The 27555-nt window shown below is 44.3% G+C and overlaps 2 protein-coding genes across 2 annotated transcripts; one reads left to right on the top strand and one right to left on the bottom strand.

The window, feature by feature from the left end:
* Window positions 1-7720: 7720 nt before the first annotated feature.
* LOC135572057 (importin-4-like) lies at window positions 7721-13002 on the top strand. The gene is made up of 13 exons (XM_065019062.1): window positions 7721-7732; window positions 8095-8210; window positions 8426-8503; window positions 8574-8631; window positions 8740-8845; window positions 9048-9241; window positions 10590-10640; window positions 10741-10866; window positions 11090-11316; window positions 11595-11727; window positions 12034-12138; window positions 12300-12369; window positions 12468-13002. Exons 1-13 carry the CDS (start codon window positions 7721-7723, stop codon window positions 12596-12598), a joined length of 1407 nt encoding a protein of 468 aa, XP_064875134.1. The 3' UTR covers window positions 12599-13002.
* Window positions 13003-14720: 1718 nt separating this feature from the next.
* rec8b (REC8 meiotic recombination protein b) lies at window positions 14721-27262 on the bottom strand. Its single transcript, XM_029661141.2, has 18 exons — window positions 26935-27262; window positions 26689-26757; window positions 26110-26252; window positions 25389-25464; window positions 24513-24633; window positions 24195-24270; window positions 24034-24101; window positions 23755-23833; window positions 22394-22469; window positions 22046-22262; window positions 21693-21830; window positions 21357-21429; window positions 20283-20455; window positions 18762-18813; window positions 17963-18029; window positions 16065-16181; window positions 15602-15708; window positions 14721-15473 (listed from the first exon to the last, which is right to left on the bottom strand). The coding sequence occupies exons 1-18, from the start codon at window positions 26988-26990 to the stop codon at window positions 15379-15381; spliced, it is 1803 nt and encodes a 600-aa protein (XP_029517001.1). The 5' UTR covers window positions 26991-27262; the 3' UTR covers window positions 14721-15378.
* Window positions 27263-27555: the final 293 nt, after the last annotated feature.

The raw sequence follows: 27555 nt of genomic DNA, 5'->3' as shown, positions 1-27555 counted from the left end.
CCCCCTTTTCCGGTTCCATTGTTTCTCTCTCAGCTGTCCCTTATACAGAGAGCTCCCCATTGTGCTTAGTAAGGTGGTTTTGTGAATCGGGGGAAATCGGCCATAATGCACTCATCTGAACTCCAGTGTGGTGCATAGTATCTCCAGTTCTTTCTTTATTCCCAAACTACAGGATTTTATATTTACTCATGAAAAGGCTTCTTTTTTTTAAGTATCTTATTTACATCGGACACAATTGGCATCGTATGCTTTCTGGCAGATACACTCAACACTTGCTTAACAGCTTCTGCTGGATTCAGCAATCAATCTTCTAACACATCTTCCCATTTATAATTATTCTTTCATTCGATCAACAGTTCTTTCAGCCCACAATCACCTACTCAAATCCATCTGGCTTGTGCATATTACCCTCAATAGCTGGACAAACTTACGTCTGTAGAGGCACTCCAGTCCACTTTTCACCTCTTAAAACATTTACTTAACAAAAGGCACATCTCAATAGGTGGTCCAGATAAGTCATGACAACACGTGTGTGTGTGTGTGTGTGTGGGGGGGGGGGGGGGGGGGGGGGACTGGCCCGCCCTTTCCTCTTGTTCTCTATTGTTGCTCAAGCAGGGGGGAGGCCGGAGAAGAAACTACTTCCCATCAAACTTCCTTGAAGTTTGCAGTTGTCTAAAAACAACTATTTTGCTCAAAACTATTTTTTGTGTTTCAAGGTGAATGTATTGTAGGTCAAAGCTTGCAACAAAATACAAAGACTGCACTTAAAGAATGTTCAAAATTATTTCCCTGGTGTGTGTGTGTGTGTGTGTGTGTGAACGCCTAGCGATCCCATTTACATACCAAATTGACAAGCTTAAGAGCTCTTTCTGTAGGGTAGAAAGGGCATGTTACCACACATTTCATCTCAAAATGCCCGGAATGCATTCAACTGAAATGTGTCTTCTGCATTTAACCCAACACCTTTGAATCTGGAAAGTAAATGGTAAATTATCTAAAAAAAAATTAGTAAAATAAAAGGTACCAATAATTATATTGGTTAAGGGTTTACACTGGTAATGTCAGTTTCCTTAGTTCAGATCTAGAACATGAAACATATCTGGCCCAGCAGCCATGCCTTCGCTCCCCAAACATGGACATTCAGTCACGCCTATTCTGGTCTGGTCTGCATTCAGCAGAGAAACAGGCTGAGGTCACCATTAACCCATATACCACAGCATTGACCTCTGCCTCTTTTGCATATTGCAGCCTGAGGCTACAGACTTGTGCTGTGTGATACAGGCTGCACAACTCCCTCTCCTTCTAACCAACAGTTAATTGTATTGAGTAATTCAGCCATGAGATCAGATATGATTATGCCAGCTAGGCACAATGACTTCAATCCAGGACAGAGCAATGAGGTCATAGTCCAGAGTAAACCTCTGCTGGTGAGTTGGTGACTGACTTGTTCATGATCCTCTACTGCCCCCTGCAGCCTATTCCTCAAAAATACATCAGTGTAGCAAACTACAACTCTTTCCCACTGTAATATCATTGATTGACCACAAATTTAAAGGGATAGTTCACCCCCAAATCAAAGTGAGATGTTTTCATATCTCAGATGTGGTCTTAAATTGAGTCCACCCCAAATGACTGGGAGATAATGGCACCATTTTAACTTGATAGAATTACATTTGAGGCTTATTAATAATGAGTAAACGTGCATTTTATTTTAAAAATACATTGAATGAATGCTTCAACGTAAGAACAGAGCAACATCATACCACAATTGATAAGATACAAAAACCGCCAAAGGTTAAACAAAAACTTTGTCAACAATATCAACTTACATTTAACATTTAAGTCATTTAGCAGACGTTCTTATCCAGAGCGACTTACAAATTGGTACATTCACCTTATGACATCCAGTGGAGCAGCCATTTTACAATAGTGCATCTAAATCTTTTAAGGGGGGTGAGAAGGATTACTTTATCCTATCCTAGGTATTCCTTAAAGAGGTGGGGTTTCAGGTGTCTCCGGAAGGTGGTGATTGACTCCGCTGTCCTGGCGTCGTGAGGGAGTTTGTTCCACCATTGGGGGGCCAGAGCAGCGAACAGTTTTGACTGGGCTGAGCGGGAACTGTACTTCCTCAGTGGTAGGGAGGCGAGCAGGCCGGAGGTGGATGAACGCAGTGCCCTTGTTTGGGTGTAGGGCCTGATCAGAGCCTGGAGGTACTGAGGTGCCGTTCCCCTCACAGCTCCGTAGGCAAGCACCATGGTCTTGTAGCGGATGCGAGCTTCAACTGGAAGCCAGTGGAGAGAGCGGAGGAGCGGGGTGACGTGGAGAGAACTTGGGAAGGTTGAACACCAGACGGGCTGCGGCGTTCTGGATGAATTGTAGGGGTTTAATGGCACAGGCAGGGAGCCCAGCCAACAGCGAGTTGCAGTAATCCAGACGGGAGATGACAAGTGCCTGGATTAGGACCTGCGCCGCTTCCTGTGTGAGGCAGGGTCGTACTCTGCGGATGTTGTAGAGCATGAACCTACAGGAACGGGCCACCGCCTTGATGTTATTTGAGAACGACAGGGTGTTGTCCAGGATCACGCCAAGGTTCTTAGCGCTCTGGGAGGAGGACACAATGGAGTTGTCAACCGTGATGGCGAGATTATGGAACGGGCAGTCCTTCCCGGGAGGAAGAGCAGCTCCGTCTTGCCGAGGTTCAGCTTGAGGTGGTGATCCGTCATCCACACTGATATGTCTGCCAGACATGCAGAGATGCGATTCGCCACCTGGTCATCAGAAGGGGAAAGGAGAAGATTAATTGTGTGTCGTCTGCATAGCAATGATAGGAGAGACCATGTGAGGTTATGACAGAGCCAAGTGACTTGGTGTATAGCGAGAATAGAGAGGGCCTAGAACAGAGCCCTGGGGGACACCAGTGGTGAGAGCACGTGGTGAGGAGACAGATTCTCGCCACGCCACCTGGTAGGAGCGACCTGTCAGGTAGGACGCAATCCAAGCGTGGGCCGCGCCGGAGATGCCCAACTCTGAGAGGGTGGAGAGGAGGATCTGATGGTTCACAGTATCGAAGGCAGCCGATAGGTCTAGAAGGATGAGAGCAGAGAGAGAGAGTTAGCTTTAGCAGTGCGGAGCGCCTCCGTGATACAGAGAAGAGCAGTCTCAGTTGAATGACTAGTCTTGAAACCTGACTGATTTGGATCAAGAAGGTCATTCTGAGAGAGATAGCGGGAGAGCTGGCCAAGGACGGCACGTTCAAGAGTTTTGGAGAGAAAAGAAAGAAGGGATACTGGTCTGTAGTTGTTGACATCGGAGGGATCGAGTGTAGGTTTTTTCAGAAGGGGTGCAACTCTCGCTCTCTTGAAGACTGAAGGACGTAGCCAGCGGTCAGGGATGAGTTGATGAGCGAGGTGAGGTAAGGGAGAAGGTCTCCGGAAATGGTCTGGAGAAGAGAGGAGGGGATAGGGTCAAGCGGGCAGGTTGTTGGGCGGCCGGCCGTCACAAGACGCGAGATTTCATCTGGAGAGAGAGGGAGAAAGAGGTCAGAGCACAGGGTAGGGCAGTGTGAGCAGAACCAGCGGTGTCGTTTGACTTAGCAAACGAGGATCGGATGTCGTCGACCTTCTTTTCAAAATGGTTGACGAAGTCATCTGCAGAGGGGGGAGGGGGAGGAGGATTCAGGAGGGAGGAGAAGGTGGCAAAGAGCTTCCTAGGGTTAGAGGCAGATGCTTGGAATTTAGAGTGGTAGAAAGTGGCTTTAGCAGCAGAGACAGAAGAGGAAAATGTAGAGAGGAGGGAGTGAAAGGATGCCAGGTCCGCAGGGAGGCGAGTTTTCCTCCATTTCCGCTCGGCTGCCCGGAGCCCTGTTCTGTGAGCTCGCAATGAGTCGTCGAGCCACGGAGCGGGAGGGGAGGACCGAGCCGGCCTGGAGGATAGGGGACATAGAGAGTCAAAGGATGCAGAAAGGGAGGAGAGGAGGGTTGAGGAGGCAGAATCAGGAGATAGGTTGGAGAAGGTTTGAGCAGAGGAAGAGATGATAGGATGGAAGAGGAGAGATTAGCGGGGGAGAGAGAGCGAAGGTTGGGACGCGATACCATCCGAGTAGGGGCAGTGTGGGAAGTGTTGGATGAGAGCGAGAGGGAAAAGGATACAAGGTAGTGGTCGGAGACTTGGAGGGGAGTTGCAATGAGGTTAGTGGAAGAACAGCATCTAGTAAAGATGAGGTCGAGCGTATTGCCTGCCTTGTGAGTAGGGGGGGAAGGTGAGAGGGTGAGGTCAAAAGAGGAGAGGAGTGAAAAAGAAGGAGGCAGAGAGGAATGAGTCAAAGGTAGACGTGGGGAGGTTAAAGTCGCCCAGAACTGTGAGAGGTGAGCCGTCCTCAGGAAAGGAGCTTATCAAGGCATCAAGCTCATTGATGAACTCTCCGAGGGAACCTGGAGGGCGATAAATTATAAGGATGTTAAGCTTGAAAGGGCTGGTAACTGTGACAGCATGGAATTCAAAGGAGGCGATAGACAGATGGGTAAGGGAGAAAGAGAGAATGACCACTTGGGAGAGATGAGGATCCCGGTGCCACCACCCCGCTGACCAGAAGCTCTCGGGGTGTGCGAGAACACGTGGGCGGACGAAGAGAGAGCAGTAGGAGTAGCAGTGTTATCTGTGGTGATCCATGTTTCCGTCAGTGCCAAGAAGTCGAGGGACTGGAGGGAGGCATAGGCTGAGATGAACTCTGCCTTGTTGGCCGCAGATCGGCAGTTCCAGAGGCTACCGGAGACCTGGAACTCCACGTGGGTCGTGCGCGCTGGGACCACCAGATTAGGGTGGCCGCGGCCACGCGGTGTGGAGCGTTTGTATGGTCTGTGCAGAGAGGAGAGAACAGGGATAGACAGACACATAGTTGACAGGCTACAGAAGAGGCTACGCTAATGCAAAGGAGATTGGAATGACAAGTGGACTACACGTCTCGAATGTTCAGAAAGTTAAGCTTACGTAGCAAGAATCTTATTGACTAAAATGATTAAAATGATACAGTACTGCTGAAGTAGGCTAGCTGGCAGTGGCTGCGTTGTTGACTTTGTAGGCTAGCTGGCAGTGGCTGCGTTGTTGACACTACACTAATCAAGTCGTTCCGTTGAGTGTAATAGTTTCTATAGTGCTGCTATTCGGGGGCTAGCTGGCTAGCAGCAACTTGTATGACAGTTGACAAATTAGTATAAAAATATCTGCTAGGTACAGTATTAAATATATGAATAATAAATACGCTATTCAATAGATTAATTTAAAAAAGACCAACTTTGAATAAAAAAGCTTTCCCTTCAGTAATTTCACTTCTTATAAAAAGGTTTCACTTATAAAGGTTAAAAAAAATGTTAACTCCAAGAGGTCATCGTTTTGGGTGTGTCCTACAAATCAGTTTGAGGTGATGATCTCGTATGAACGATATTTGGGACATGAACATTATTACTCTGTTATAAAAGTATGGCAGCACACATCCCGTGTGTGTGGAGACCACTGTTTAACTTGGACTGAAATAGGTGCCGGTGCTGGGTACTGTTTATAATTAGGTGCAGGAGCTCCACAATACTTTTAAGCTAATATTCCATAAGAGGAACAGGAGCTCAAGCAGTAGAACATTTGAGGTGCCGGTACTCAGCTGCGGTGAAATCCTGTCCAAGTCAAATGCTGGTGGAGACATCCTCTGTGTTCCTCAGGCCTGCACGGTGCTGAGTGGTCCAGGGATGATTGTGATGGGGCTGTAGGGTTCAGCCTGACATACAGCCAGGTCCCCAGCAGACACCAGCTCTGGACCATCACAACAGAACACAACACAACACACAAAATACCTGCATGTAAAACAATATTGGAATACATACATGCATATAGCCCCACAAGTGATATCCATTTTTCCTCTGTTCTCTGTCAGCTCTCACCTAGCAGTTTGGAGAGAATGTGGGCTGCAGTAGTGCGGTCTGTCTCCAGGGGCAACAGAGAGTAAAAGGTGACTTTCCCAAACCTCAGGAGGAACGAGGACACCACACTGAAAGGAGCAGAGGGAGATGATAGCCATGTGAAAAACACTGCCCAGAGTTTCACAGTTAGAGAGAATAGATAAAGATAGAATAGTAGTGCAGTAATGACTGAGTTAAAAGCTGTTGGCTAGCCTCCTCACTTTTGCCATCAAATTCCTGAACCAACACAATTGCACTTGACAAACCCCCCACTTACTATGACTGTGATATGTGGTTGTCCCACCTAGCTATCTTAAGATGAATGCACTAACGCTAGGTTGCTTTGGATATGCGTGTCTGCTAAATGACTCAAATGTAAATGTTAGGATATAGATAGAATAGATGCAGGGTAGTGATGATAGATGGGTGATTAGTAATACTACACCTCAACAGGCCCTCTGCAGTGACCTCTCTACCTTCTGTCTCCTCTTCTCTGTCTGGTAGAGCCACATGTTCCTCTTCTATAGCCTCCATAGGCACTGGGGCTTCTTCCATAGGAGACCTGAACAGTCAGTATTAGTTAAAAGTGACACTAGAAATGGGCAAAGTCTCAGCGCTATCCAACCAGGACAACTACATAATGATACAACTATATATCCTCTTATTTTTTCTCTCACTAACTCACATATGTATGTATGCATGCATGCGCACACACACACACACACACGTATGTACGTACATAAAAATACATACATACAGTGGGGAGAATAAGTATTTGATACACTGCCGATTTTCCTACTTACAAAGCATGTAGAGGTCTAATTTTTATCATAGGTCCACTTCAATTGTGAGAGACTGAATCTAAAACAAAAATCCAGAAAATCACATTGTATGATTTTTAAGTAATTCATTTGCATTTTATTGCATGACATAAGTATGTGATACATCAGAAAAGCAGAACTTAATATTTGGTACAGAAACCTGTGTTTGCAATTACAGAGATCATACATTTCCTGTAGTTCTTGACCAGGTTTGCACACACTGCAGCAGGGATTTTGGCCCACTCCTCCATACAGACCTTCTCCAGATCCTTCAGGTTTCGGGGCTGTCGCTGGACAATACGGACTTTCAGCTCCCTCCAAAGATGTTCTATTGGGTTCAGGTCTGGAGACTGGCTAGGCCACTCCAGGACCTTGAGATGCTTCTTACAGAGCCACTCCTTAGTTGCCCTGGCTGTGTGTTTCGGGTCGTTGTCATGCTGGAAGACCCAGCCACGACCCATCTTCAATGCTCTTACTGAGGGAAGGAGGTTGTTGGCCAAGATCTCGCAATACATGGCCCCATCCATCCTCCCCTCAATACGGTGCAGTCGTCCTGTCCCATTTGCAGAAAAGCATTCCCAAAGAATGATGTTTCCACCTCCATGCTTCACGGTTGGAATGGTGTTCTTGGGGTTGTACTCATCCTTCTTCTTCCTCCAAACACAGCGAGTGAAATTTAGACCAAAAAGCTCTATTTTTGTCTCATCAGACCACATGACCTTCTCCCATTCCTCCTCTGGATCATCCAGATGGTCATTGGCAAACTTCAGGCGGGCCTGGACATGCGCTGGCTTGAGCAGGGGACCTTGCGTGCGCTGCAGGATTTTAATCCATGACGGTATAGTGTGTTACTAATGGTTTTCTTTGAGACTGTGGTCCCAGCTCTCTTCAGGTCATTGACCAGATCCTGCTGTGTAGTTATGGGCTGATCCCTCACCTTCCTCCTGATCATTGATGCCCCACGAGGTGAGATCTTGCATGGAGCCCCAGACCGAGGGTGATTGACCACCATCTTGAACTTCTTCCATTTTCTAATAATTGCACCAACAGTTGTTGCCTTCTCACCAAGCTGCTTGCCTATTGTCCTGTAGACCATCCCAGCCTTGTGCAGGTCTACAATTTAACCCTGATGTTCTTACACAGCTCTCTGGTCTTGGCCATTGTGGAGAGGTTGGAGTCTGTTTGATTGAGTGTATGGACAGGTGTCTTTTATACAGGTAACGAGTTCAAACAAGTGCAGTTAATACAGGTAATGAGTGGAGAACAGGAGGGCTTCTTAAAAAAAAAATATATATATAGTTTACATAGTTTAAAAAAATCATCCTTAGGCTCACCTTGAGGAGGACAAGACTTTTGTCCTGCTGGACGACGACGATGATGATGCCGAGGGAGATGCCATTTTGGATGACGAGGGGGCCGACACCGTGGACCCAGACACAGCCGGGTACGTTTCTCATCTGATTATCTTTCATTTTACGACCTTTGATGTGTTTTTTTTGTGGGGCAGGAGTAAAGACACAATGAAACCTTCAAAGCAGCTGACATAAAACTAGTCAATTGAAATGAATGGAAGCCATTTTGTTTGTCAGGCTTGTGCCTAAAGAACTAGATGGAGGGGATTCCCTCTGTCCTTCTCCATTTTAATCTCTCATTCCCCAGGTTCAGTGTGGAAAACGCCTACATTGACGAGAAGGAGGACGCCTGTGATGCTCTGGGAGAGATTGCCTTCAACACCGGGTAAAGACTCAAGAGCAAAGAGTTATTTTGAGTGTTGCATGATGTCTCCTTATCCTTTTCACCCCTTCAGTGCCGCCTTCCAGCCCTTCCTGGAGTCCAGCTTTCAGCAGGTCTATGAGCTGCGTGATGTAAGTACTGTAGCACAGCTCATCCATCCTCTTCTCCCTTTGTGTCATGGGTAGTGTATGTTGGTCAGCGTTGACTCTCTCTGACCATGCGTTCCGTCCTCCCCTCAGTTCCCCCACGAGGACGTACGCAGGGCTGCCTTCGGGGCCATGGGCCAGTTCTGCCGAGCTCAACATAAAGTGTGGCAGGAGAATCCCACTGAGGCCAACCACCAGGGTAACTCACTCAACCTCTACCTCATCAGAGCTTTGGCTCTTTGAATTTCTGAGGCATCTTATGTGGTGCTATTATAGAGTTTTTCAAAGAGAATTATTAAATGTATCAAATGAGATAATAGTTTAGACATTCATTCTGGGAATTAGTCAGGCTTGTCTAAAAAGAAAAATACAATTTAAGCTTCCTTCCATCCGTCCCTCAGCCATGCAGAAGCTGCTGGGGGTGGTGCTTCCCAGCTTCTTGGAGGCGGTGCGCGGTGAGCGTGAGCGCCAGGTGGTGATGGGTGTGCTGGAGGCCATGAACGCCGTGCTGAAGGCCTGCCAGGGGGAAGCACTGCAGAGCCCCGGGCGCCTGCAGGAGATCAGTCAGGCCATCCGAGATGTGCTCAAGAAGAGGGTGAGTTGACACAAACCAAGCCTGAGTGCTCTTCACAGACAGGATTTCCCCCATTTATTAATTTAGGATATCTGATATTAGGATATGTGTTTGTGTGGACGTAGCTCTTTCCACTCACAGCCCCAGTCATCCCATATACGGGTTGAAAATGACCCATTTTGTCATTGATCAGCGCCTAAATTGGAATCCAGTGGCTATACAGTAACACGCTATACATGACGTCAGCACTGCATGCGACAAGATACCCCATCCCTTCTGCTAATTGGGATACTTTTGCACATTTGTTGTCTGAGTGAGGGAAATGCTGTAAATTGAGAGGAGTCTGTGTTCTGACAAATGAAATGTTGAGGATTGTAATAAATATCGCTTCGATGTCATACAAGCAAACCATACACCTATGAGTCCAAATGTGAAGGTCATATTTCCATATTTGAAAATTGAATTTACATGATCAACATTTACGATGGCTATGTTTGATCCACAGTTACAAGGATGACATGCGTTATAGACTGGGTTGTCCTGAACACGATGAGCCTATGTTTGATCCACAGTTACAAGGATGACATGCGTTATAGACTGGGTTGTCCTGAACACGATGAGCCTATGTTTGATCCACAGTTACAAGGATGACATGCGTTATAGACTGGGTTGTCCTGAACACGATGAGCCTATGTTTGATCCACAGTTACAAGGATTAGCTAGTCATGTTGGCAATAGAATAAGCTTTAAAATTATGCCAACCTGACCCAGATAGCGATTTATAATGACATGTTTTTGGATTGCATACAGGGCCTAAAATGTACTATTTAAAAATCTACCAGCCACTAAGATTTTTTACTAGCCAAAATAATTTTAAAGTCATAAGTGCTTTGAACTGACTAATGAACTGTGCAGAGTTGGAGACACCAGTTAGACCTCTCATTCAAACCCTGGGAAGTTTTTTTTCTTATCTTGCACCTACTCCAAAATGTCAATGAATATTCTTATGTTACTGAATGTATCCGGAGTATTTTTAGACTTTGTTATTGACAAATGCTGTGAAAAGTACAGTAAATGTAAAATGCACATAAAATCAAACGTGTCATGTTTACATTGGCTTGTCAGGTGAACTTTTGTGTCCTCACTTTTTGTTATGATCATTTCCCCATAATTTATTAGACCAAGTGTTCTCTTTCAATTGCTACCACGGTCATGCATATGCTTTTTACAGTTCTTCTGTTAAAACATTTCAATTTGGCTCTATCCATATAGGCCAATTCCCACAAATGTAAGGGGTTAAAGGGCATCGTAGCATAATAGGAGAAGAATGTGATAATCCTTTGACCCTCCCCTTACCGTGTGTCTACAGACTGTCTGTCAGGACGGAGGAGGAGATGAGGCAGATGATGACGAACAGCAGGTGGGGTTTCCTCTCTTTTTCGTCACACTCCAGCACTGGCAGGATCGGATGTACTTCCAAGTGTATGGTGCAAATGATATGACCATGTTGTATGTTCTAGGCGGAGTATGATGCCATGCTCCAGGAGTTTGCAGGTGAGGGGATTCCTCTGCTGGCCTCCGCCATACCAGCGGACACCTTCCAGCCCCATCTCAACGAGCTGCTGCCCCTCATCATGAACAAGGCTGTGAGTCGACCTACCACTAGACCGTTAGCATTGGGTTCAAATAACCCAAGTAATTTACTCCAGTTGACAATCTATCAATATAGAAATTAATAGACCTAATTCATTTTCTGTTGAAATTCTAAATTTTTATTTTATAAAATATGTCAGCGTTAAATAAAGAGGCATACTGAAGGATAAACCTTTAGTTTGGTGTGTATTGAATGAGGATGGATTTGTTCCTCAGAAATCATCGTGCACGGTGGCTGACCGTTCCTTCTCCGTGGGCACGCTCGGAGAGATCCTGCAATCCCTGGTCAGTGTGTCTGGGGGAAGAGCCTGTGCTGGTAAACTGTCCAATCGGCTGCTGCCTGTGCTGGTGGCCGGGGTGAGAGACAGTGATAGCGAGGTTCGCAACAACAGCGTGTTTGGACTGGGAGCTCTGGCCCAGGCTGCTGGACCACTTGTCGCTCAGTATCCCTCTCAATAATGTGTCTATTCTCTCTGTGTGTGTTTTTCTATGTGATTGTGTTTGAGCATTGTTAAAGACATGCTACGGTACTTTGGCGACTAAGAACTACTGGCTAACACGTATACAAACGTAACGGAGAATCTCTTTTAACTCAATGATATAGTTCACATGAGTAGCTAGGTACATTGACCAGCACTGACCATATGATTTAGATTCTATTACTGTAGTACTGGCCTGTCCAGCAGCCATGGGTGTTTTCCTCAACTCCTGTCCCTCCCAGAGACTACCCCATGATGCTGTCCCTCTTCTCCAACCTGCTGTCCAAAGAACAGGACAGGAGGGTGATTGACAATCTGTGCGCTGCACTCTGCAGGATGATCATGAGCCACATGGAGGGTGTCCCTCTGGAACAGGTACTGTCTGCATTTTCATGCATGGGATTTTATACCGGGCCAATGCCTCACACAAGGTGTTTGTAATGACTCTGGAAGATTTGTGTGGAACTTTTGAGTTGCTCTGATGGAACTTTGAGTTGCTCTGAGAATATCTGTGACCTGTGTCTATGGCCTTGTCTCCAATTCTTCAATGTCCCAAATGCTGTATATTAGATTTACAATGTGAGTTTGCCACAGGCTTATTGACGTACACCGCCACACGAGTTGAAGAGTTGAGTGTCCTTAGTGATGCCGACATGGATAACTCTTATCTCTCTGTCCTAGGTGTTCCCTGCCCTCCTGGCCTGCCTCCCTCTGAAGGAGGACATGGAGGAGAATAAGACTGTGTACAGCTGCCTGGCCATGCTCTACTCACAGAACCCTGCAATGGTATGTTCCCACTCATTTATTTAGCCTGTTTGGCTTTCTTAAACTGATCACATCATATGATACTTTATTGTCCGTTTCCATGGAAATACGCACAGATCTAGAATTGAACTCTGAATGTGTAATTCCACAATGTTGGCTAGTAATAAGTGTTGTCTCCTTAGGTGGTGAGTCAAATTAAGCCAATAGTATCTGCTTCCAGCCACGTCCTGGGAACGAAGGACCTTGATCCAGGTAAGAGAACTTTAAATCTTGACAGGTTTCCTTTCTTCTTCGTATACCTAAGTTGTCGTATGTAGATATAAAAGGTTATGACAATGTTGGTCATCCAGAAACCCAGAACACCCTGGTCATGCTGCTCCGAGACGTCGCTCAGCGCCACTCCCAGAAATTTGAGGGTGCCGTGAGGTCACTTCCTGCCGAGCAAAAGATGAAGCTGACTGCGGCCGTCAGCCAATCGTAACACAGCACACCAAGCAACTATTTCATTCTCCAGTGAAAGCCAGTGAAATGTATTTTTATTTTTTACTAGATGAAAAATGGGACAGTAGTTGGGTCATTCAAATTTGCTAAACTCCGGCACTTGAACCATTCTACTATTGGTAGTATTATAATTTTTCAGAGGTTGTACCCAGTATTAACATTTTTATTTATATTGCCTGTTTTTATTATTTTAATGATTTCATTTTGTGTGCGTCACCTGTTTTTTTTTTTTTTTTTTGTCACTTGTTGCCCTTGTCGTACCTGAGAGCCTCTTATCTATTTGCTGCTGTCCCCCTTTTGCCACAAATTTGATTAACTTCTGGCTGGGCTAGTATTGAGTATGAAGCAATGAACTGAACTCATGATAAATGCCTTTTTTGCAGACTTGTCAGTGTCATGCAGTGTTCTTTGCCTTTCCCCTCACTCATCGTACGATCCCCCTTTTCCGGTTCCATTGTTTCTCTCTCAGCTGTCCCTTATACAGAGAGCTCCCCATTGTGCTTAGTAAGGTGGTTTTGTGAATCGGGGGAAATCGGCCATAATGCACTCATCTGAACTCCAGTGTGGTGCATAGTATCTCCAGTTCTTTCTTTATTCCCAAACTACAGGATTTTATATTTACTCATGAAAAGGCTTCTTTTTTTAAGTATCTTATTTACATCGGACACAATTGGCATCGTATGCTTTCTGGCAGATACACTCAACACTTGCTTAACAGCTTCTGCTGGATTCAGCAATCAATCTTCTAACACATCTTCCCATTTATAATTATTCTTTCATTCGATCAACAGTTCTTTCAGCCCACAATCACCTACTCAAATCCATCTGGCTTGTGCATATTACCCTCAATAGCTGGACAAACTTACGTCTGTAGAGGCACTCCAGTCCACTTTTCACCTCTTAAAACATTTACTTAACAAAAGGCACATCTCAATAGGTGGTCCAGATAAGTCATGACAACACGTGTGTGTGTGTGTGTGGGGGGGGGGGGGGGGGGACTGGCCCGCCCTTTCCTCTTGTTCTCTATTGTTGCTCAAGCAGGGGGGAGGCCGGAGAAGAAACTACTTCCCATCAAACTTCCTTGAAGTTTGCAGTTGTCTAAAAACAACTATTTTGCTCAAAACTATTTTTTGTGTTTCAAGGTGAATGTATTGTAGGTCAAAGCTTGCAACAAAATACAAAGACTGCACTTAAAGAATGTTCAAAATTATTTCCCTGGTGTGTGTGTGTGTGAACGCCTAGCGATCCCATTTACATACCAAATTGACAAGCTTAAGAGCTCTTTCTGTAGGGTAGAAAGGGCATGTTACCACACATTTCATCTCAAAATGCCCGGAATGCATTCAACTGAAATGTGTCTTCTGCATTTAACCCAACACCTTTGAATCTGGAAAGTAAATGGTAAATTATCTAAAAAAAAATTAGTAAAATAAAAGGTACCAATAATTATATTGGTTAAGGGTTTACACTGGTAATGTCAGTTTCCTTAGTTCAGATCTAGAACATGAAACATATCTGGCCCAGCAGCCATGCCTTCGCTCCCCAAACATGGACATTCAGTCACGCCTATTCTGGTCTGGTCTGCATTCAGCAGAGAAACAGGCTGAGGTCACCATTAACCCATATACCACAGCATTGACCTCTGCCTCTTTTGCATATTGCAGCCTGAGGCTACAGACTTGTGCAGTGTGATACAGGCTGCACAACTCCCTCTCCTTCTAACCAACAGTTAATTGTATTGAGTAATTCAGCCATGAGATCAGATATGATTATGCCAGCTAGGCACAATGACTTCAATCCAGGACAGAGCAATGAGGTCATAGTCCAGAGTAAACCTCTGCTGGTGAGTTGGTGACTGACTTGTTCATGATCCTCTACTGCCCCCTGCAGCCTATTCCTCAAAAATACATCAGTGTAGCAAACTACAACTCTTTCCCACTGTAATATCATTGATTGACCACAAATTTAAAGGGATAGTTCATCCCCAAATCAAAGTGAGATGTTTTCATATCTCAGATGTGGTCTTAAATTGAGTCCACCCCAAATGACTGGGAGATAATGGCACCATTTTAACTTGATATAATTACATTTGAGGCTTATTAATAATGAGTAAACGTGCATTTTATTTTAAAAATACATTGAATGAATGCTTCAACGTAAGAACAGAGCAACATCATACCACAATTGATAAGATACAAAAACCACCAAAGGTTAAACAAAAACTTTGTCAACAATATCAACTTGTATGACAGTTGACAAATTAGTATAAAAATATCTGCTAGGTACAGTATTAAATATATGAATAATAAATACGCTATTCAATAGATTAATTTAAAAAAGACCAACTTTGAATAAAAAAGCTTTCCCTTCAGTAATTTCACTTCTTATAAAAAGGTTTCACTTATAAAGGTTAAAAAAAATGTTAACTCCAAGAGGTCATCGTTTTGGGTGTGTCCTACAAATCAGTTTGAGGTGATGATCTCGTATGAACGATATTTGGGACATGAACATTATTACTCTGTTATAAAAGTATGGCAGCACACATCCCGTGTGTGTGGAGACCACTGTTTAACTTGGACTGAAATAGGTGCCGGTGCTGGGTACTGTTTATAATTAGGTGCAGGAGCTCCACAATACTTTTAAGCTAATATTCCATAAGAGGAACAGGAGCTCAAGCAGTAGAACATTTGAGGTGCCGGTACTCAGCTGCGGTGAAATCCTGTCCAAGTCAAATGCTGGTGGAGACATCCTCTGTGTTCCTCAGGCCTGCACGGTGCTGAGTGGTCCAGGGATGATTGTGATGGGGCTGTAGGGTTCAGCCTGACATACAGCCAGGTCCCCAGCAGACACCAGCTCTGGACCATCACAACAGAACACAACACAACACACAAAATACCTGCATGTAAAACAATATTGGAATACATACATGCATATAGCCCCACAAGTGATATCCATTTTTCCTCTGTTCTCTGTCAGCTCTCACCTAGCAGTTTGGAGAGAATGTGGGCTGCAGTAGTGCGGTCTGTCTCCAGGGGCAACAGAGAGTAAAAGGTGACTTTCCCAAACCTCAGGAGGAACGAGGACACCACACTGAAAGGAGCAGAGGGAGATGATAGCCATGTGAAAAACACTGCCCAGAGTTTCACAGTTAGAGAGAATAGATAAAGATAGAATAGTAGTGCAGTAATGACTGAGTTAAAAGCTGTTGGCTAGCCTCCTCACTTTTGCCATCAAATTCCTGAACCAACACAATTGCACTTGACAAACCCCCCACTTACTATGACTGTGATATGTGGTTGTCCCACCTAGCTATCTTAAGATGAATGCACTAACGCTAGGTTGCTTTGGATATGCGTGTCTGCTAAATGACTCAAATGTAAATGTTAGGATATAGATAGAATAGATGCAGGGTAGTGATGATAGATGGGTGATTAGTAATACTACACCTCAACAGGCCCTCTGCAGTGACCTCTCTACCTTCTGTCTCCTCTTCTCTGTCTGGTAGAGCCACATGTTCCTCTTCTATAGCCTCCATAGGCACTGGGGCTTCTTCCATAGGAGACCTGAACAGTCAGTATTAGTTAAAAGTGACACTAGAAATGGGCAAAGTCTCAGCGCTATCCAACCAGGACAACTACATAATGATACAACTATATATCCTCTTATTTTTTCTCTCACTAACTCACATATGTATGTATGCATGCATGCGCACAAACACACACGTATGTACGTACATAAAAATACATACATACAGTGGGGAGAATAAGTATTTGATACACTGCCGATTTTCCTACTTACAAAGCATGTAGAGGTCTAATTTTTATCATAGGTCCACTTCAATTGTGAGAGACTGAATCTAAAACAAAAATCCAGAAAATCACATTGTATGATTTTTAAGTAATTCATTTGCATTTTATTGCATGACATAAGTATGTGATACATCAGAAAAGCAGAACTTAATATTTGGTACAGAAACCTGTGTTTGCAATTACAGAGATCATACATTTCCTGTAGTTCTTGACCAGGTTTGCACACACTGCAGCAGGGATTTTGGCCCACTCCTCCACAGACCTTCTCCAGATCCTTCAGGTTTCGGGGCTGTCGCTGGACAATACGGACTTTCAGCTCCCTCCAAAGATGTTCTATTGGGTTCAGGTCTGGAGACTGGCTAGGCCCCTCCAGGACCTTGAGATGCTTCTTACAGAGCCACTCCTTAGTTGCCCTGGCTGTGTGTTTCGGGTCGTTGTCATGCTGGAAGACCCAGGTTGTTGGCCAAGATCTCGCAATACATGGCCCCATCCATCCTCCCCTCAATACGGTGCAGTCGTCCTGTCCCCTTTGCAGAAAAGCATTCCCAAAGAATGATGTTTCCACCTCCATGCTTCACGGTTGGAATGGTGTTCTTGGGGTTGTACTCATCCTTCTTCTTCCTCCTCCAAACACAGCGAGTGAAATTTAGACCAAAAAGCTCTATTTTTGTCTCATCAGACCACATGACCTTCTCCCATTCCTCCTCTGGATCATCCAGATGGTCATTGGCAAACTTCAGGCGGGCCTGGACATGCGCTGGCTTGAGCAGGGGACCTTGCGTGCGCTGCAGGATTTTAATCCATGACGGTATAGTGTGTTACTAATGGTTTTCTTTGAGACTGTGGTCCCAGCTCTCTTCAGGTCATTGACCAGATCCTGCTGTGTAGTTATGGGCTGATCCCTCACCTTCCTCCTGATCATTGATGTCCCACGAGGTGAGATCTTGCATGGAGCCCCAGACCGAGAGTGATTGACCATCATCTTGAACTTCTTCCATTTTCTAATAATTGCACCAACAGTTGTTGCCTTCTCACCAAGCTGCTTGCCTATTGTCCTGTAGACTATCCCAGCCTTGTGCAGGTCTACAATTTAACCCTGATGTTCTTACACAGCTCTCTGGTCTTGGCCATTGTGGAGAGGTTGGAGTCTGTTTGATTGAGTGTATGGACAGGTGTCTTTTATACAGGTAACGAGTTCAAACAAGTGCAGTTAATACAGGTAATGAGTGGAGAACAGGAGGGCTTCTTAAAGAAAAACTAACAGGTCTGTGAGAGTTGGAATTCTTACTGGTTGGTAGGTTATCAAATATCATGCAATAAAATGCAAATTAATTAATTAAAAAACATACAATATGATTTTCTGGATTTTTGTTTTAGATTCCGTCTCTCACAGTTGAAGTGTACGTATGATAAAAATGACAGACCTCTACATGCTTTGTAAGTAGGAAAACCTGCAAAATCGGCAGTGTATCAAATACTTGTTCTCCCCACTGTATATACACACACATACATATATATAAAAATACATATATCACCATCTGCTGACAGGGGTGATCTGCTCGAGGGATTTGTCTTCTCTGGACACGTCTAGAAGAACCTCGGCTGAAAACATAGAACACAAACAGATATCAAAATGCAACAGTAAAGCAGTGGTGGAAAAAGTACCCAATTATCATACTTGAGAAAAAGTAAAGATACCTTAATAGAAAATGACTCAAGTCAAAGTCACCCAGTACTATACAACTTGAGTAAAAGTCTAAAAGTATTTGGTTTTAAATACACTTAAGTATCAAAAGTAAATGTAATTGCTAAAGTATACTTAAGTATCACAAGTAAAAGTATAAATCATTTTTAAGTCTTTATATTAAGCAAACCAGATTGCACAATTTTAAAAATATATATACACACATGAATACCCAGGGGCACACTCCAACACTCAGACATAATTTACAAAAGAAGCGTTTATGTTTAGTGAGTCTGCCAGATCAGAGGCAGTAGAGATGACCAGGGATGCTCTCTTGATAAGTGTGTGAATTGGACAATTTTCCTGTTCTGCTAAGCATTCAAAATGTAACGAGTACTTTTGGGTCTTAGGGAAAAAGTAGTGAAGTAAAAGTTGTAAAAAAATATAAAGAGTAAAATAAAGTACAGATACCCCCCAAAAAAACTACTTAAGTAGTACTTTAAAGTATTTTTACCTATGTACTTTACACTACTGTAGTAAAATGATTGTATGTACATTTCAATGGCATCATCATAGAAGTAGAATCTTATTCTAGTTCTGTGGGCGTCATTTTATAATTTCAAGTAACTGACAGGAAAACAATGTTTGACCTGATGCTTCAGATGGGGCTGTTCCTCCTGATTTCAGCAACTCTCGTGGGATCTGGGGATACAAGAGGAGAGAAAAGACAGTCATCTAGACTTCAGACATTTCTGAACTGTCTGTATACATGAAAAACGAAGCAGTGTAGACTAGATGCTGTTATTCCAGGCTCTCTGAGTCATTTGAGATATTATTAACAGTATTCACTGTCTTATTCAACTTCTTCCTTGGGTACATTTGAATTCACCCACAAGTCTTTATTATGTAAATTACTGCTTACAAATGTCCTGCTCAAGTGTCCCCTGGCGGCATTGGTAATTTAGAAGAATATGGTGTCAAACTTCACCCTGCAGTCCAACTCATCCCAAACCATCTCAATTGGGTTGAGGTCTGAGTGATTGTGGAGGCCAGGTCATCTGATGCAGCACTCCATCACTCTCCTTCTTGGTCAAATATCCCTTACACAGCCTGGAGGTGTGTTGGGTCATTGTCCTGTTGAAAAACAAATTAATAGTTCCACCTAGCACAAACCAGATGGGATGGCGTATCACTGCAGAATGCTGTGGTTGCCATGTTGTTTAAGTGTGCCTTAAATTCTAAATAAATCACAGTGTCACCAGCAAAGCACCATCACACCACCTCCTCCATGCGTCACGGTGGGAACTACACATGCGGAGATCATCCGTTCACTTACTCTGCATTTCACAAAGACATGGCGATTGGAACCAAAATTCTCAAATTTGGACTCATCAGTCCACCGGCCTAATGTCCATTGCTCATGTTTCTTGGCCCAAGCAAGTCTCTTCTTATTATTGGTGTCCTTTAGTAGTGGTTTCTTTGCAGCAATTTGACCATGAAGGCCTGATTCACACAGTCTCCTCTGAAAAGCTGATGTTGAGATGTGTCTGTTACTTGAACTATGAAGCATTTATTTGGGCTGCAATTTCTGAGGCTGGTAACGCCAATGAACTTATCCTCTGCAGCAGAGGTAACTCGGTCTTCCTTTCTTGTGGCGGTCCTCATGATAGCCAGTTTCATCATAGAGCTTGATCGTTTTTGCTGCACTTGAAGAAATTTTAGATGTCTTAAAGTAATGATGGACTGTCGTTTCTCTTTGCTTATTTGAGCTGTTCTTGACATAATATGGAGTTGGTATTTTACCATACAGGGCTATCGTCTGTATACCGCCCTACCTTGCCACAACACAAATGAATAGCTAAAATGCATTGAGGAAAGAAATTCCACTTTTAACAAGGCACACCTATTAATTGAAATCTATTCCAGGTAACTACCTCATGAAGCTGGTTGAGAGAATGCCAAGAGTGTGCAACGCTGTCATCAAGGCAAAGGGTGGCTACTTTGAAGACTCTCAATATTTAGAACGATTATTTGGTTACTACATGATTCCATATGTGTTATTTCACACTTTTGATGTCTTCACTATTATTTTACAATGCAGAAAATAGAAGAAAAACCCTGGAATGAGTAGGTGCCTCCAAACTTTTGACTGGTACTGTAGATCCCCTCACCTCTTGCATGCTAGAGTCCATCCTCTTCCTCTCCACCTCTATCCTCACTCTCTCCATCTCGGAGCTGCCCTCCTCCTCAGTCTCCTCCTCTCTGCCTCTCTCCCCGGTGCGAGGAAGCGTAGTGAGGACGGTGCACTGTTTCCATAGCAACAGGAGGTCAGGGTGCAGGAGAGCTGCGTCGAGGAAAGAGAGAGAAAAGACTCAGTGAAATCATCATTATAACCTCATGGTGTGGCAGTTGTGAGGTGGCTCCGTTGGTTGGAGCAAGGTGCTGGCAACATCCAGGTTATGGGTTTGATTGCTACATTGGATTCATACACATACTGTACTACTATATAAGAACTATGAGTTGCTTAGATTTTTAAAAAATGTATCTGTTATTTTACCAGGTAAGTTGACTGAACACGTTCTCATTTGCAGCAACGACCTGGGGAATAGTTACAGGGGAGATGGGGGGGATGAATGAGCCAATTGTAAACTGGGGATTATTAGGTGACCATGATGGTATGAAGGCCAGATTGGGAATTTAGCCAGGACACCAGGGTTAACACCCCTACTCTTACGATAAGTGCCATGGGATCTTTAGTGACCACAGAGAGTCAGGACACCATAACGTCCCATCCGAAAGACAGTGCTGTTATTGTGAGGTGGAAACATCTAGGAGCAACAATGGCTCAGGCGCGAAGTGGTAGGACACACAAGCCAGGACACCGGGGTTAACACCCCTACTCTTATGATAAGTGCATTGGGATCTTTAATGACCTCAAAGAGTCAAGACACCCGTTTAATGTCCCAACCCGAAAGACGGCACCCTACACAGGGCAGTGTCCCCAATCACTGCCCTAGGGCATTGGGATATTTTTTTAGACCAGATGAAAGAGGGCCTCCTACTGGCCCTCCAACACCACTTCCAGCAGCATCGGGTCTCCCATCCAGGAACTGACCAGGACCAACCCTGCTTAGCTTCAGAAGTAAGCCAGCAGTGGTATGCAGGGTGGTATGCTGCTGGCTGAATCAAAACATCTACTAAATGACCATATTACTACCATCTCAGGAAAGGAGTCATATACTCACAGCCAGAAGGGGCAGTGTAGAGCTCTGCTGGGAGGAACTTCTTCTGGGCAGGAAAGTTTATCAGCACCTGAGACTGAGGAGGAGGCAGACAAAGCAATGAGAATACGATTATATCCTTATTTTCTTTGAAGTAATCACTGATGTGGGTGGTGTTCATTAAGCACCAAATGGAAGAAAACCCACTGAAACAGGGAGGGACTACCTGGACCTGTCCAATAAGAAACTTACATTTTTGTTTCCAGTTGCAACCCTTTAAAACGTTACTGTTGCATGCCCCAATGAACACAACTCTGGTAAGATTAGTGAAGGATAAGTAGTGGAAGGCTTGAGTTTTACCAGGAGCAGAGTCTCAGCCTTAGTGTCCTCGATCTGCACCCGCATGGTATCCTGGGAGATCTGCACCTGAGGGTCTGCAAAGATGAGCTGGCGCCTGCGACCCCGCCTCATAGGAGGAGGAGCGTCTATATGGGGGAGCTGGGATGATGAGAGAGGGATGATAGAGGCAAGAAAAGAGAGGAGAGCAGATGGGAGGGTAATGGATAGATCAAACTGAGAAGAGCCTGTACACACCCACACATTTGGCAGGAGAAAATATAGGACAGAAATATCTTGTTCATACGGATGCTTGGATTCCTGAGTCCTCATGATGAGTCACACACAGAACAGTGTGAACACACACACACACAAACCTCGCCACAGGAACTTTCTGCCGCTTTCTCCGTCCCCCTCTCTGACTGACTCGCGGACTCCCCCGCTCTCTCTGAGGTGTCTGGGGCAGAAGGCATGGCCACCTGAGGAGGGGGGGTCATCTCCATGGGAATGACATCTAAAGGCACCTCCATGGGCAGGCCGGTCTCCTCGTCCAGCAGCCACACACTGTCCCCCACCACCACCGACACCTTCAGCCTGGAGACACACACACAGAGAGAAAGAAAAACAATACAACAAAGAGTACGTTTTAAAAAATACATGGGAAGATAATAGAAGATCAAGGTGACCTGCCCTGTCAGAAAACATGATTATTCCATATAACTTACTGGTCAATGGAGGTCATGCCTGACTCCATGTCCCTGGTTCTCTCTCCCTCTCTCTCCCTTTCCCTCTCTTCTAGCTCTGTACAACACACACACACACCAGTTTACGCAAACTTATATTTACTCACTTATTTCCCTTTCATTATGGGTCTTACGGGTCCTAATATGTTACAAAGGCCTGTTTTTTCATCAATTACTAGGGTACGGTCTGAGCAATTTGCTCATGCTGTTGCACAGTAGCCTATCTCATATCTTACTAAGACCATAACGTGGTGACCATTGTCCGAGTCGACAAGAGAGATTATTTCACGGAAAATAAGAATGTTCCGGAGTTTAAAGTGATGAAAAGTAGCTCGCTAACTGCTCTTTTGCATCTCGTCATTGAGCAGCCCAAAGCGGAGCCGTTGCTATGGATACTATACAGGCAGACTAGCAGCAGAGCGGATGCAGGGTAGTGATTGATGAGGTAAAAAGGTAAATCAAACTTGACCAACACAATATAATTGCCATGGAAACACGTGGGGGAAAGATCCTGAATATCCTCATTGCCCCCAAGCAAAATGTGCCTACATTTAGTCTATTGTTTATATGTGTATTTCATATTGAGGTAAAAATCTGAGTGTAATGTTTGTATGGATGTCAACCCCAACACTTGTTCATGTCATCGTCACCAATCAACTAACTGCATTACAGTTAAAAACAATTGACTACCACCACCAATTCCAGATGCTAGCTATGCTAAGCTAACCAGCATCGAAAACAGCCAAATATATCCAAATTGGACTTAAGTTACCACATTGTGGGCCTGTTACAATACATAAATCATGACAGATTTGACAAATATCCACTTTGTTAAATCATATTTGTTGAATGTGCACCAATCTGGTTAATGGACCAGTATAGTGTTATATCTCCCTACCAATAAGTGCCCTTCTTTGCGAGGCATTAAAAAAACTCCCTGGTCTTTTGTGGCTAAACACTATTGTTGCACACAGAGTGAGTCCATGCAACTTATGTGACTTATTAAGCACATTTTTACTCCTGAAAACAAAGCGGTTGAATATTTATTGACTCAAGACATTTCAGCTTTTCATTTTTGATTAATTTGTAAAAATGTCAAATAAGATCATTCTGGACGTGTTATTAGCAACTGCAGGCAGGTGCTGGTGAATAAACTGCTGAAACACGCACCACTAGCCCAGGGAGGGGAGGACAGACAGAGACCAGCAGCTAATGGATAATAATGAAGGAAGTTATTTCTGATTTCAGGTTCGGCAAGGCCTTAAATTTGGCAGAAGCAATTGGGCCTGAACGTTGCAGGCATGTGCAGGGCTCTATTCTTTACTCTCCCTCTCTTCTCTCACCGTCATGGAATTGGTCCTGCTGCTCCAGAAGCATGTCAATCTCTTTGCCAGTGGCTTCAGGAAGCTCAGCTCCTTCAAACTTTATGGAGAGAAGGGCAGAGGGAGACCGAGTTCAACTTCAGGAACGATTGAGAGCTCAGGAAAGATCCTTTTGGATCCAAATTCCTTGTTGTTTTCACATGGTCTCTTATTAGGCAAAGTGAGTAAAGGTTTATAAATATACACAATAGCCTTTCTATGTCCTTTTATCAGTATATTACAACACTATATTCAGGTCACCTCAGCAGCAACGATGACAAGCTGCTCCTTCTCTTTCAGGGTAATGGCATCAGGAGGGGATTTGAAACCTGAGAGTGAGAGACAGAGGGCAACAAACATTAGTAATGCAGATTTGTTGCTGAGGATTTTCCATCCCAAATAAGACTGTCACTCAGTCTCACCTCCATCCTCTGGTGCAGTTCCAGGACTGGCCCCTATGGGGCGCTCTGGAGTCATGCTCTCCATCAGCTGCCATGGCTGGGAATGAACGAGACACACAGAGGGAGTGTTGTTAGACCGGTGTTCAATCAATAAATGCATTATCAACTCACAAGGTGACTCAATGAGGGTAAAGTTAAATATGTGTCTTGAAAAGGTTTTTTGTGTACTGTGTGTACATAGGAATTGACTGTGGCCGTATGGGGGTTACATATTTTTGTAGTGACATACCGTTGGAAATGTGTTAACTAGGTAAAAATGGTGTAGAAATGGTTGTATACCTGAGGGATCCTATAGGGACTAGGCAGCAGGTGCTCAAAGCCCATCACCCCAAAGAAGGGGTCCTGTGCCCCCTCGGCCTCCTCCAGCAGGAACAGGGAGTCTGGGACATTTGGGGCTTGTCTGGGGAGGGAAGGGTGCTAATGTTATTACTACAACATGGCTACAAAACGGCTGACATGAATCACCCAGGCGACACATTGGTGGTGAACGCCATACAATGTACAGTACCTTTTGACCTAATAAAAAAAACAGTACATAAGTCCAATCCATTATTATTGTCAATATACACGGAGTGTACAAAACATTAGGAACACCTGCTCTTTCCATTACATAGACTGACTGGGTGAATCCAGCTGAAAGCTATGATCCCTTATTGATGTAATTTGTTAAATCCACTTAAATCTTTTGCCATGCCCATTCACCCTCTGAATGGCACAAATACTTAATCCATGTCTCAATTGTCTCAAGGATTAAAACTCCTTTTTAGTGTCTCCTCCCCTTCATCTACATTGATTGAAGTTCCTTTGAACGGGGTATGGTAGTAGGCACCAGGCGCACCGGTGTGTCAAGAAATGCAACGCTACTGGGTTTTTCACGCTCAACAGTTTCCCGTGTGTATCAAGAATGATCGAACACCCAAAAGGACATCCAGCCAACTAGACACAACTGTGGGAGCATTAGAGTCAACATGGGCCAGCATCCCCGTGGAACTCTTTCGACATGCCCCAACGAATTGGGGTTTTCTGAGGGCAAAAGGGGGTGCAACTAAATATTAGGAAGGTGTTCTTAATGTTTTGTACACTCAGTGTATGTGTGACAGTTATATCTGACAACTCAAGGGGGCATGTGGGGTAACGGTTTGTGTGTTTTTTCACCTGTCAGGGTCAGCCAGGTCGATGCGTGCGTGTCTCTCAGAGCGTACCAGGCGCTCAATGGTCTGCTGGATCTCCTCTAAAAGGAAGGAGAAAAAGTTTGCGGTGAGGTAATTTAGCAGACATTCTTATCCATAAGCAATTAGGGTTATGTGCCTTGCTCAAGGGCACTTAAACAGATTTTTCACCTAGTTGGCTCTGGGATTCAAACCAGCAACCTTTCGATTACTGGTCCAACGCTCTTAACCGCTAGGCTACCTGCCATGGCATGCATACATACATACAAATACATCCTCCTGACTGGACAGCTGCGGTTCTGAACACGTGGTTCTGTACAAGCTGGTGACTCTGAACACGATATGATAGTGGATCTGTGTATCTGTTAGCATGATTTATGTCTGGCTGCTTAGGAGGCTATATCAGACTATCGAGTTGCCTGTTATGATAAGTGAGTATATCTAAGCGTAATCATTCATATCGACCTCTAGCAACAATGTGGTTGTATACTTTATTGTCTCAGGTTGTATCAATGAGTGTGTATGGATGGAGAGTAACCGGTAGGCTGCATTTCAGTTCAATCAGTGTCCTTGGTCCTGTAGCTTGTCTTGCCATTAGACCTGATATAGTGTCTCTGAGTACCGGCCTATTTCGACAAGCATCTCTTTACATGGCGTTAGTCTGTAATCTCTGTATGCCCTTCATTTGAACCCTTCCCCTCTCTCACCCAGAAGGAAACCACACTGGCGGTGGTAGACGATAACCACCCCATACTGCAGCTGGGAGGACAGGTAGAGGGAGAAGCGAGGCCGAGGGAGACCAGGGCAGAGTGGAGCCACCTGGACCGTCACGTAATCCATGATGTCCTCACTGCAAATACACCACCATAGCTACATGATTGACATCAGATTACTATCACATTCACAAATGAGGTGTATGGCCATGGCACAAAATAGGGACATGTTTCATCAGGACAGAACTTAGTTAGGGAGTAGCTGCCCCAGTATCTGTGTTAGAGATGTCAATGTGTCTCCTCTGGTGTCTCCAGATGTAACAGGAGAAAATGAAGATAGTTCTCAGCGAAACACCATATTTTGTGAGTTAAATTTTTTTTTTTTTTACATTATAACGTTAATGCGTGGGAGTTTGAATCAGAGCCTCATGGGTGTTAGGGAGGAGACACTTCATAGTTGACATCTCTAACGCACAGATACTGGGGCAGGGACTAGCTAAGCAGGGACCATGGGTTGATCACTTGACATAATATTTTCCCTCAGACATAGAAAGGGAGAAGGATTGTGGTTACCATGTCCTTCCAACGTTGACCCTCAGGAGCTCTCTGCGTGTTATCCTGATCCCTTTGGTGGCTGCCAACCTAAAACACAGAAACAAAACAGCATGACAATACCAGAAACACAAAGGTCACTGATGATGATGGCATACTCACATTACATTGACTGAGATTCACAAGCTACAAAATATTAAACTCAGCCTAAGAGGATGCTAGCCTAGCTAATATTAGCTAGCTAGCTAATGCTAGAGAGCAACTCACCAAATAGTGGAAAAGCAACCGGTGTGCCTTTGAAGAACGTTTGGATAGTAAAACATCTTTCCTCAATTCATGCAGAAATACTGTTTTGCAATTTGGTGTCTAGAACCTGGTGTGGAACGTAAAAAGATCAGATTGATCAATAAAAGGGTTGATGTCAGCTGCTAGATAGCTAACGTTTACAGGCAGATTCTCCTCAGAAAGCAGCGTTATCGAAATTCGCGCCAAACGTAGCTAGCTTGATGACGTTTAGGTTTTTGACCAATCATGGAGAGTGCAGTAGTCCAAAAAGATAAACAGCAGAGCCATTTATCTAGAGAATAAATACATGGATCTGATAAACACATCAGTCTGTAATTTAGATAATATAGTAGCGGTAGATGGTAGGCTGAACATGTTTTAGTTCTAGCTAAGTGAACATCAGATTATGTTAGAAATCATTTAAAACTCAAACGTTTAATTAGGTCGCTACTTTAGAAACTGCTGTGAGGGAGAACATGCAGTCTAACCTGTAGTGCGTCTCGTGCAATAACGTGATTTAGAATTTCACACCAGAAAGCTTTGGTAAATCATTTGGCCGGGCAGAAGACCAATCAAAAACGTGTGGAAGTGGGAAACTCTTTT

The sequence above is a fragment of the Oncorhynchus nerka genome, linkage group LG6 (genome assembly GCF_034236695.1).
Source record: "Oncorhynchus nerka isolate Pitt River linkage group LG6, Oner_Uvic_2.0, whole genome shotgun sequence".
NCBI classification, from domain to species: Eukaryota; Metazoa; Chordata; class Actinopteri; order Salmoniformes; family Salmonidae; genus Oncorhynchus; species Oncorhynchus nerka.
Note: the sequence above shows the minus strand (reverse complement) of the source record. Positions and strands in the feature narration are given on the sequence as shown.